The 11,473-nt window shown below is 54.6% G+C and overlaps 1 protein-coding gene across 1 annotated transcript; it reads left to right on the forward strand.

Annotated features, from left to right (window-relative positions):
• Nucleotides 1–259: 259 nt before the first annotated feature.
• Nucleotides 260–11,208, forward strand: BAIAP2L2 (BAR/IMD domain containing adaptor protein 2 like 2). Its single transcript, XM_059817045.1, has 14 exons — nucleotides 260–298; nucleotides 1,263–1,338; nucleotides 1,656–1,742; nucleotides 2,835–2,896; nucleotides 3,489–3,560; nucleotides 4,179–4,295; nucleotides 4,702–4,848; nucleotides 5,324–5,476; nucleotides 5,750–5,888; nucleotides 6,667–6,892; nucleotides 7,851–7,922; nucleotides 8,257–8,437; nucleotides 10,279–10,319; nucleotides 11,136–11,208. The coding sequence occupies exons 1-14, from the start codon at nucleotides 260–262 to the stop codon at nucleotides 11,206–11,208; spliced, it is 1,485 nt and encodes a 494-aa protein (XP_059673028.1).
• The last annotated feature ends 265 nt before the right edge of the window (nucleotides 11,209–11,473 follow it).

Raw genomic sequence — 11,473 nt, forward strand, 5'->3', positions numbered from 1 at the left:
CCTTGCTGGCTGTTGCAGGATTCCTCTCTCCCCAGAGTCTGGTTACTTCCACAGATCAAGTTCCAGCATCTTGGCTGGTGAATTATTAAACTCTAGCAGTGCTCCATTCCCTTTGTACCACGTCTGTGTCTTCCTGCTGTCCTACCTTGCCACTGACGGGCTCTTTCCATCCGGCCAGCTGTGCAGAAGCAAAGTCTTCCGAGCCAGTATAGCACCTTGTGCTCTCCTTTGCTCCTTGCTTCTCTGTGGGAGAGGAAAAATGGACCTGTCCTACAGATCTACCATCTCCATCTATAAGGTGAGTGCTGACACCAGAGGCTGCTCCTGTCTGCCTAGGGGAGACATGCGGTTGCGAGGAGAAGAGCTGTTTTCTGCCAAAGGTTCTCTTGAAGGGTGGAGAGCCAAGGGCTGGATCCATCCCCAGGCTGAACTGCAGCAGCTCCTGTGGGCTCTGGGCTGTGTTTGAGAGCAGACGGCTGGCAGGAGGGGAGGGTGGTGGGGGTCTTAAGGCAGATAAGGGAAGGAACTGGGCAACGAGGGTGGTTTGGACATGGAACATGTTTATGAAGTGTGACAGGCCTTGGCGGCCGGTAGGAAGCTGGAGCTCAGTCAGCTGTTTTCCCCTTTGCTGGCAAGAGCAGTCTGATTTCACAAATGCTTCCCTATGCACATCTGTGCTGGACCAAGGTCGTGAAGGCTGGGAGAAGGGGAGATTGCTTACTCTAGCCTCTGGTCGTCTCTGCTGTAGGCAATAAACACCTTTGATTCATACAGCAGGTAAGAGTGGAGAGGCTAGTCTGAAGCAGTCCATCCCTTCTCTTAGCAAGCTGCTGACTCTGGCAGTGCACCAAACCCTGGCCAGGAAAAAGTCATGTTCATGCCTGTATAATAAGCAGTGGCTCAGGGGTGAGGGAAAAGGCTGCTCAGATCCCCTTGCAGTTACTCCCCTGTCTGCAGTGAGTGTGGGTCCTTGGGAGAAAGCCACCTTCAGGTGACAACTTGGCTCTCCAACGAGCTACCTTGTCCTCTGGCATTGCTCCTCTCCCAGCTGGCTGGAGAGGACTCAGGGCAGCTGAAGGCCCCAGCTACCTCCAATGCAGGGAGCTGACTTTGTGCACGGCTGTACATCACCAGAGCCATCCAGCGTCATGGCTGGGAGAGCTCTCTGGGTCCCTGCTGCACCCAGCTGAACTGCAGCAGGAGGGCATCCACCTGCTGAGACTGGGGAAGACTGGCATTAACGTGCTTCTGCCTGGCCACAGAGTATCCTGGAGCAGTTCAACCCCGCGCTGGAGAACCTGGTGTACCTGGGGAACAACTACCTGCGTGCCTTCCATGGTGAGTGGGGTCCCGCATGGCCCAGGCTCCAGATTATGCTGCTGCATCCACCCTGGATGTCCACTGTACGTCAGGAGGGACTGCTGTCACCCAGGGCAAGGCTGCTGGTCTCCCCCATGGCATGTCCTCAGTTGCTCTTACTCACTTTTCTCCTGCTCTAGGACCCACTGCTGTTATTAGGCACAGATTGGGAGAGACAGGGTGCTCTTGCCTATAGGCGAGGTACCAGGGGGTGGCTGTCCTGTGTGCTGTTTGCTGGGGCTGGTGATGGTGGGAAGGCAGGCCAGATCCTTACCTCCCCTCTCCTCTCCCCACAGCGTTATCCAAAGCGGCTGAAGTGTATTTTAAGGCGATTGAGAAGATAGGGGAGCAAGCACTGCAGAGCTCCACCTCACATGTGCTGGGTAAGGCTTTCCCGCTCGCCATCCTCTGTCCTGTGATGAGCCACAGTTACATTTTTTTGGCCTTCCCCCTTAGCTAATCCTTTTCCAGGTATTGGGGAAGGAAGACAGCTCCTCTAAATGGTGTCTCACAGTGCCAGGCCCTGTCCAGGCAGTAAGAGTCAAATTTATTGTGTATCCTCGAATATCCCCCAAGGCCCCAGCACTCTCCCCTGTATCTCTCTGAGAGCAGTGACTGACCCCAGCTCCTGGGATGGACCTCTCATGGAAACCAGTCCTTGCTGAGGCATCCTGACCTGAGAGCTGAAGTTTTCATCTTGGAGGAACTATGTTGCTCCTCCTTGCAGGTGTGAGCATGGACTGACAACATCTGATGGGGTGTTGTCCTCCTGAGCCTGCAGCCATCTGAAACAGCAGCTTAGAGCTGAGGGGCTTACACTCAGCAGTGCAAATAATTCTGCAGCCTAATGACAGCTGCTGAAGATATGTTCAGGGAACTACTCTGATACTTAAAACTTTAGTAAAAGACTTCCAGCAGATGTGTCCCTTCTGCAGACTCCTACCATCATCTGTACCACCCAGCTCACTCTTCCACACCCTGTCATCTGTCTCTTCCCTTCACGGTTTCATAATGTCAACACAGGTGAAGTGAAACTGCACACAGTATCAGCAGCAGGTGCTGTAGCTACTTTCCTGTAGAACAGCCAGAACCATGCACCGTAGCTGGGGTGCCACTGGGGGTGGAAATGGGGCTCGTAGGGGCTGTGGCAGAGCGGAAACCCAGCATCCAGAATCCATGCCAGAGCGGAGGCTGCCTGCCGGCGCTACAGGCTGTAGCAGAGCGCTGGTCTGGCAGGTTCATGGGCTGGACCAACCCCCTCTTGGCAGTGCCTGGGGAGTGGTGGCGGAGCTGAGCCCTGGGGAGGAAGACTAGCAGCCTCTCTCAGGGTGCAGAGAGCAGTGCGTTGCGATATCTGTTGGACTTTCACACCCGTATATCATCAGCCTGAGTCGCGTGCTACTGGTCTGCTTCCTTGGGCGCACAAGGAAATGGCCACAGGATTTTTCCACCCTCCCCTGTCTCTTTCCTGGAAGGTGAAATTCTGATGCAGATGTCCAACACACAGAGACTCCTGAGCTCTGATTTGGAAGTCGTGGTGAGTGGTTTTCCCAGGGGCTGGTGCAGGTGGGGAAAGAAGGCATTTCCTTAACCAAAGCATGCTGGCATTTGCCTGATTTGCCCCATTTCCCGCCCTCTGACATGCCTGCTGGCAGGTGCCTGCCTCCCTGCTATCCCTGCTGTGTGTGACAGAGGCATGTTACAGAGCTGGCATACCCAGAGCTTGGCTGTTGTTCAATGTTTGGTGCTGTGGGTGGACTGTCACCACCCCTCTGCAAGAGCGGTGGCAGGTGCACAGTAGACTGAGCAATGCCCAGCTCTGAAGATGTGGCAAGGCTATCCTCTCTTTCCCTGGGTGGCAGTGGTGGGACAGGAGTGGAGGGGATGCTAACCCTTCCAGACACTGCTGTTTGTGCCCGTGCCGAAGCTTGGGGGTTAACGGTGGGGGGGCTGCTTGAGTGCTGACCACCAAGCTGCAGGGCTGCTCCATGGAGCCCTAATGTGCCTATTTCTGGCTTCTGTATGGGGTCCAGGTGGCAAAGGAGTCACTAGCTCTGTGGGTTTTGCGAGCCACCCCTTCACTCCATATGGTGAAGGGATGAGGGTGATGGCTTCTTTGCCTCTTCCAGGCTCAGACCTTCCACGTGGACCTGCTGCAGCACATGGAGAAGAACACCAAAATGGATGTGCAGTTCATCAGTGTGAGTGATGAAGTCCCTTCTCCTCCTCAACCCTCTTCGTTTCCCTCTTCCCTCTACCCAAGGGCTTTTGCTTGAGCACTTGAGGTGTTTCCTTGACTTTCCTCAGCAGGAGTTAGGGAGCCTTACCTTCTCTCATCATGGACCAAACCCCCCCCCTAGTTTGTCTGATGATGGAGGGCTAAAGAGGGTGGGCAACTGTTCTTTGTGCAGTGGGACTTGCTGAATGCTTCAACGGGGCTGAGAGACTTGGCATCCCAAAAGCAGAGTTCCCAGCTTCCCTGAACCACAGCCTTTGCATGGGTGTGGGTCCTGTGCTGTTGTGGCCCAGCTGACCATGCTGGTGATAGTGTCATGGAGGGAGACAGAGGCCTGGGGGCTTGCTCCCAGTGCTGCAGGAGGTGGGCACCAGTTTTTGCTCCTTAGATCCTGAGGCTCATTAGCACTCTGGGGCCCTTAAAATGAAGAGAAAGGTAAAGAAAGACATTTTATAAGAGGTCCAGGGGAAGCCTGATTTCAGGGGGACTCAGATGCTCAACCACCCATCAGAACAGGACCCCTGCTGCATCACAGTGTGGCTGGGTCTCTGGTTCCTCACCCAGCCTGGTTTCTCCCTGGCAGGAAAGCCAGAAGCAGTATGAGCTGGAGTACCAGCGCAGAGCCACCAACCTGGATAACTGCATGGCAGAGCTGTGGAGAATGGAGAGGGCCCGTGATAAAAACGTCCGGGAGATGAAGGTGAGCAGTGATTGCAGGAAGGGGAGTTGGAAAAAGAACTGGATGATTTATCTGGAGCCAGGACTGATTTCTGAGCAACCTTGTCCTTCCTTAAAAGCCAGGGGGTTGTCCCCAACGTTCAAAAGGCAGCAGGCTTATCTGGAAAGGAAGAAACTCCTTTTCTACAGGGTGCTGTTGACCCGTGGTGCTCAATCCTGCCAAGCCCTTGTCTCATTTAGCAAGCGTCAGTGAGCAAAGACTTGGTCCCTGGCAGTCTACTCTAGCTCCTCTGTGCTGCTCCAGCACTCTGAGTGGAGTGGGAAGCTGGTAGACACGATGACCCATTTCACCCCTTCCCCTGCTGTGTGTGAGCCCACTCTGCTGGATTTACACTGATCCCTTCCTCCCTCTTTCCCCTGTGGCACAGGAGAATGTGATGCGACTGCGCTCGGAGATGCAGGCATTCATCTCTGAGAGTCAGCGGGAGGCTGAGCTGGAGGAGAAACGCCGCTACCGCTTCCTGGCTGAAAAGCACCAGATGCTCTACAACACTCTCTTCCAGTTTTACAGCAGGGTATGGCCCTGGTGTGCCGGGGAGCGGAGCTAGGGGAACAGGCAGCATGGCTGGAGGGGGGGCATGCAGGCAGGAGGGAGCCAGGGCTGAGCCGCTCCTTGGGTGAAGGCAGCATCTGTGCATGGACTAGGCAGGGAACTCTATTTTATTTCTTGCTGTGGGGTCCAGGCTGACTGTACTAGGCGGAGAGATCATGGCCACGGGTGAGGATGATGCTGACATGGGGTTAGTTGGGTGTGTGAGGGATGGGAGAGGGAAGGGTGACGTAGGTGTTTATGGACAGGGTTATTGGGACCATGCAGTCTCTGCCAGAGGGTGCCATCCTAGAAATTCACTCCTGCAGGGCTCTGCTTAGCCATTCCCACAAACGTAATTGTGGGAGGACGTGGTCCCTAATCTAATGCACATGGCAGCCCTCGGCTCCCTCTCTAGCTGTTCTGCCCTCTCCATCACACCCTCTTCTCTCTCTTCCCAGGCCCGGGGCATGATCCAGACCAAGGCACCGCAGTGGAAGGAGCAGCTGGAGGCCAGCCGCAACCCCTTAAACAGCCACTCTCAGGGGCTTCTTGCAGCCTCCCATGGCCAGGGGTATCCATCAGGCCGGCTCACCCCCACCCACCTCGAGATGGTGAGGAGCCCACAGACAGCCTCTGCCTTGGCGGTGGCAAGGCTGCAGCTGCCCCTTTCAGGCTGCAGGGCAAGGCCAGTCCTTGGCCAACTGTGGTACTTGCTGCCTCATCCAGCTTCCGTGGCCTTTCCTGGCCAAGATGAAGGGAAGCGTGTGTATGGGCTGCAATGGGGAACATGCTGGGTTTGGCTTTCTGAGAGGGACTGGGTATCTCTCGGAGCATCTCCTGCTTGATGCAGCCCCTGTGGATTCAGCCTCCTTTCCTTCCAACAGCCCCAGAGACCCCTTGGGGACTTTGCTTCTCCCATGACTGGGAGTAGATCCAGCATCTTCTCTCCAGAGCCTCCAGAAATGAGACTGTCTCCTCAAGCAGAGCCCCCCAGGCAGCCGCTGCGGAGGTCACCATCAGCCAGTATGACCCATGTCTGGTAGCAATGCTGTGGGGAGAGACAGGGGCTGGGCCTCTCTGGGAACAGGGTTGGGTTTGGGGAGGGACCACCACTCTATCAGACCGGTCCTCAGCCACATTCCTGGGCATGGTGAGAGGACAGTGCATATGGGAGCTGGGGAGGGCAAGGCTGAATGAAGTGGGGGGTGAGCAGGGTCCATCCAGGATAAGGCCAGGTTTCCTGGTTGGCTGTGTGAGGGGGGGAACCTACAGGTGTGCAATTTTCAAGGCTCCTTGAACCATGAGGGCTGGTTCTTACTGGAGTTCCCATTTGGGTAATGCACCTTCCCTAGCGCTACCAGATTAAATATTACCCTGCCCTACAAAACCCAGACAGTTACATCATGTCTCACCTGCTTTTTCTTCCTGAAAAATTTCAGCTTAAAGTGTTTTGTTTTTTTTTTTTTTTTTAAAAAGGGCAGGGGGAGAGGAAAACAACCCAAATCCTCAGTTGCTCTAGCAGTGTTGGGAAGAGGGACATCAGCTAGTCATTTAGCAGGCAGTGCCTGTGCCCTAGACATCTGGCCAAAGTGTAAAGCAGGTGGTTTCAGCTTGAGTTGATCTTCTCTTGCAAGATGAATGTTTTACTCTTTCCCATGCTATGCCCTGCTCTCTGCCTGCAGAGAAAGGCCATATACTAGGATAATTACTTACCTGGGGAAGCACTGGTCTCTTCGAGGCAGCGTGGGTCTTGCGGGAGGATGCTGGACTCCAGCCAGATCCCTCTGATGCCTCCCTGCAGGTTTGCTCCCTTCTGGCCGTACCTCCCGTTCGGGTTCCTTTGGCGAGACCAGCAGCGGCAGCGAAGGTAGGAGGAGGATCGGCACAACCAGAGTGCAGGCTATTGTGCCGCACGTGACGGGCACCAACCGGACCCTGCTACGGTTTGACCCCAGGGATATCATCACGGTGCTGATGCCGGAGGTGCAGAACGGCTGGCTGTATGGCAAGCTGGAGGGCTCATCCACGTATGTGACTTCGGTGCTGTAAATTGGCCTGGCAGGCTGATGCAGGCTTGTCGGGTCTGGAGCTGGAAGGCTTAAGCCTGAAATTATCTCCCTGCTCCCTTCCTGGCGTGGCCTGGGCACTGCATCTCACCCACCATCTGGGTGGCACATGGCCATGTCCTCAGTCACGGGCTGTGGCTAGCATGGGGGCTGTCCAAGCTGAGCAGATGCGGTGGGGCAGGGTGAGGGTGGATGAGCTGCCTGAGGAAGCTCCAGGGCCTTTGGGTAGAAGAGCCAGGGATGCAGTGACACCCTCCTGTCTTGTGTGACTCCTGTCATGGGACGCAGCTCAGGGCTGTGAATGGCTGGAGTTACCCGAGAGGCACGGCATTTCTCAGTTCACACCACAACCGCTGCCGCACCCTCCAGCACAGACAGGGCATGGAAACTGCTGCACCCAGCACTTACTGAATTACTCTCTGTAGCACTGCCGGCCAATATCTGCGTGCAAAGCCTGCCCTGTTTCACACGGCATCCCTGCATCATGCTCTGCAGGGAAGCTCACACTTAGATGTGAGATGAGCAAAAGCAGTGCCTTCCTTTTTGGGGGGTTTCTGAGGTGGAGCTGCTTTGCCCTGAGGAGAAGGGATTTGCACAGCTTCGTTGTGTACTGGCCTTGGCGACCATGCTCGGCAGAGTGTCTCTTCCTGGATTGCACCTGCGTTGCTCCCGGTAGCAGGCATTTTGCACAGCCTCTGAGATAAGCGAGCCCTGCTCCAAGCTCAAGGTCTGTCTCGCAATAACCCCGTGCCCCGCCTAGGGGTGAACGATGTGCAGAAACCTGTCACACGTGGTAGTGGCAGCAGCAGCTTGTTTGATGTGTGGGATGGGTATAGATCGGGAGTGCTGGGCAGCTGGATCTGAAGAACCACAAACCATGGCTGCCTAGACCTCATTCGTCTCTGTTCCTGTGCCCTAGATGCGGCTGGTTCCCCGAAGCTTATGTCAAGCCTCTGGAGGATGCGAGGGAAATGGAGGAGCCAGCCACCAGGTAACAGGAGAGCAATTGGCCAGGCGGGAGCTGGAGTGGCTCCTGGTAGGTCACTAACGCCAGTGGGCTACCTGTTTGGGGTGTCCCCTGTGGAGAGCTGCAGTGCTCCCATGCTGGAGCATCTGCTGAGAGCCTCACCGTGCCCTGAGATCTCACAGGCTTACCCAAGACGGCTTCCCTAACACGTGCAATATCTTCTCAAAGGCACTTGTGACTGGGCCAGTCCAAGCCATGTGTATTTTCTCCAGAGACATCCCATAGATACATGATGTGACTAGCACGTGTGCTGCTCCCTAATTCCTTGCTCTTTGACTCTCACCCCACTCTTGCTCAGGTCCTTCCCACTGCGAAGCAGTCACAGTATGGATGACATCCTGGACCGTCCCAGCACTCCTTCCTCTAGCAATTACTGGCCTGGGGCTGCCCAGTCCAGTTTGCTAACCCCACCTCCCCTCTCAGTGGGTGCCAGCAGTCACCAGAGTGGGGTGGCCACCCTGGTCAGTTCTGGCTCCAAGGTGAGTGCAGGAGGAGTGCCTGGTGTGTGTGTGTGGAGTGGGCCACGTCTGACTTTCATCGTCCAAGGCACACCTTTTCTGCATTGGCCTGCTGAGAAAGAAAAACACCTTCCCGATGTTGGTGTGTGACCTCCCTTCCTGAGCTAAGGGGTCTTGTTAGACCTGGTCTTTCTCACCCAGTCTGTTCGCATGCCACCATGTCCTGGTGGCCCCTGCCAGTCAGCCTTGTGTGTGCAGATCCTCAGGGCTTGGCTTTGCTCCCCCAGGGGACTGCTTTTCTGCCCCTGCCCTCCTCATTTATCTCTCTTTTTGCTCACCAGGGACCCTTCAGTTCAGTCCTTTGCTCCATGACCTCCCAGCCTGATTTCTGGTGGCTCCAGGGCAGCACCTCTTTCTGCTAATAGTAGGACCATGGAGTGATCAGGCTGGGCTGGGAGTGGGTGACCAGCTAACAGAGATGCCATCCTCCTTCTCCCTTCAGAGAATAGAGAGTTTAGTAGGGCTCCTCTTCTAAATTCAAGCAAGGGTTGGGTTAAAGTCACAGCTGGGGTAGGGGAAAAGCTAGGGCCAAAGGCTGAGACCACAGCCATTTTGGAGAGCCTTAGAACAAGTTGTGTCCAATCCATGGCTTATGGCTCCATTTATCACCACTTCCAGCTGTGGGGAATTGACTGGTGAGGAGTTGTTAAAGTTGAGAACAGTTAAAGATGAAGACCTGGGAGAGGGAAGGATGGTGCTGTCTGTGGGGCATTTACGTGCTCAGTCTCATAGGAGGCTGGGATACCTCATCTCTAGTCGCTGGTTCCAGGCCAGTGCGAGGTTGCAAGCAACTGGATGGCTCAAAGGACTGAAAAATGTAACATTTAATTACTCTTTTTTTCCCTTCATGTCCTGCTTTGTGGTTTCAGGTAGCCTCCAGCTGCACAACACAGAGGAGAACAGGCTCTGCAGCCTATCCTCCCCTCTGGGTCACTGGTTTCCATCTGGTCCCGGGTCTAAGGTGTAGGGATAGACCTGGGATTGAGCAATGAAGCATGTGGAACATTTAGAGTACCATGACAGAGAAATTGAGCCTCATTATAAGATTGGAAAGACCCAGCCTTGCTCTAAACTTCTGCCCAAGACATCCTCCAGTTGACCCAGCAGCAAATGGGTGCGAGTTTGACTTCCCAGCTGGAACACAGATCGCCACACATGGCTTTCTTGTCTGCCACCAGCTACAGAAGCCGGTGTACTTTAGCAGGCCAGTTGTCACTGTTCCTTCATTTTCTACTGGCCAAGAATAAGGGCCACAGGGCCTAGGTCCATTTTTCTCCATCAGGCTGGTCCATGTTTAAGCAGTATGTGGTATAGCGTAGGGTGCGGCACTACAGCTCTTGAGTTCCCTGTGGATGCAGGAAGCATGTGAAGGCACTGATGATAAACTCTTTGCCAGGGTGTGTGGGCAATGTGAGGGGGGCATCTCTGGCTGTGCTGACAGGGTGAAATGTAGCTTAGACTGTCACTGTTTGCTGTGCTCTTCAGACATGACACCTTGGGGATCTGAGGCATCTCCTTTCTTCCCCAAGACAAAGAGAGGTGTCCTAGGGGAATAGGGAACCTGTGGTGTAGGGACAACCCCCACACCACAGAAATCAGGGTGTTATCTGTCGCGGTGAATTTGTGGGATTATGCAAAGCTTAAATGAATAAGGAGTCAGAGCCCTGTTAATAGGGCTCCTAACTCACTTAAGTGTTTTGTGAAATCTTCCTCCATGTGTGTGGTGTTTCCTGCCCCACTTTTGTCTCACCATTCCCCTCCTCACCCTGGATCACTCACTGCTGCCTTTCTTTTCACTGTAGAAATCAGGAGTATTTGACCAGCCCCCTGAACTCTTCCCACGGTGAGTGAAGCATGAAGCTGTGTTCTGGAATCATCAGATGGGGGGGCATTATTACAATACTATTATTATTTAACCTTTTGGATTATCAAACGTGGGAGGAACAGGAAGTGTCTGGAGGAAAGCAATGCACAACCCACCTTCCAGGACAGGAGGTGGGCCCACAGAGGTGGGCCATTCTGGCTGACTGGGAAGGCTCTCTCCTATCTCTGGTAATAGGAGATAGGACCTGAGCACCCTGAGCAGATGGCCAGACCTTCATGCTCCTTCTAATCCATCTTGGAAGAGCCACAATAGCAGCTTGCAGCCTGAGCGTGGAGCTACATGATTCGTGCAGCTCTGCCTGCTTGGAAGGGGCTGAGGCATATGGGATGTGGCCTTTAGCTCTGATAAGTCAGGTCTGTGGAGATGAGACTTGCCATAAATCCCTGCTTTCCTTCCCCCTGCAGCTGGGTTGGTGTCTCCATGTTTCTGGCATGGTGCTGTTGACTCTTTCTGCTCCCTGACTCCTTGCTTGGAGGGTCAGGGGCTGCAAGTGTTGAGTGCCCTCAAGGGACAGCCTTATGCTAGTGTCCCTTCATCCTATGGAAGAGAGAGGGTGAGAAGCCCTGCAGAGAGCTCAAGGGGAACAACATGGGAACCTGCAGCAGGGAGTGTTAAGGAGGGAAAAACATACTCACCAGCCAGCTTTACCACACTCTCCTCCTTGGCATGGAGGTGGCTGTCCAGCAGGACTGAAAAGGCTTTACTTGGTCAGCAGGACCCCCGCACGGTCCTTGCAGATTTCCTGATGGTTGCCTGTTTCCTTTCCCCTTCCAGAGGTACCAACCCTTTTGCCACAGTCAAGCTGCGTCCCACAGTCACCAATGACCGCTCGGCACCCATCATCTGATGAAGCGGGGTTGCAGACGGCAGAGAATTTCAGCAGGGAAAGGGGAGGCATACAAGTGACAGGCTGTGATCCCCAGCTGGGCAGCAACCTAGTGCTGCCACTCACTGAATAACCTCTCTTTTCCCATCCCTTCCCTCTGGGTCATGGGGACCCGTGTTGCCTGGCTGTCTGGCATGCTTAGCCAGCAGCAGATCCCTGCCGCTCTTTTTGGATTGCCCCCCGTCCCCCCTCCCCATGTGATGTTACTGTACTTGAGTGGGAGAAG

The sequence above is a fragment of the Gavia stellata genome, chromosome 4, assembly GCF_030936135.1.
Source record: "Gavia stellata isolate bGavSte3 chromosome 4, bGavSte3.hap2, whole genome shotgun sequence".
NCBI lineage: Eukaryota > Metazoa > Chordata > Aves > Gaviiformes > Gaviidae > Gavia > Gavia stellata.

Bases quoted from the DNA above. Each gene is read 5' to 3' on its own strand.
- BAIAP2L2 (XM_059817045.1), top strand. From the start codon at position 260: ATGGACCTGTCCTACAGATCTACCATCTCCATCTATAAG. The intron at 3,561-4,178 runs GTGAGTGATGAA...TCTCCCTGGCAG, and splicing joins TGGATGTGCAGTTCATCAGT to GAAAGCCAGAAGCAGTATGA. The intron at 6,893-7,850 runs GTATGTGACTTC...CCTGTGCCCTAG, and splicing joins AAGCTGGAGGGCTCATCCAC to ATGCGGCTGGTTCCCCGAAG.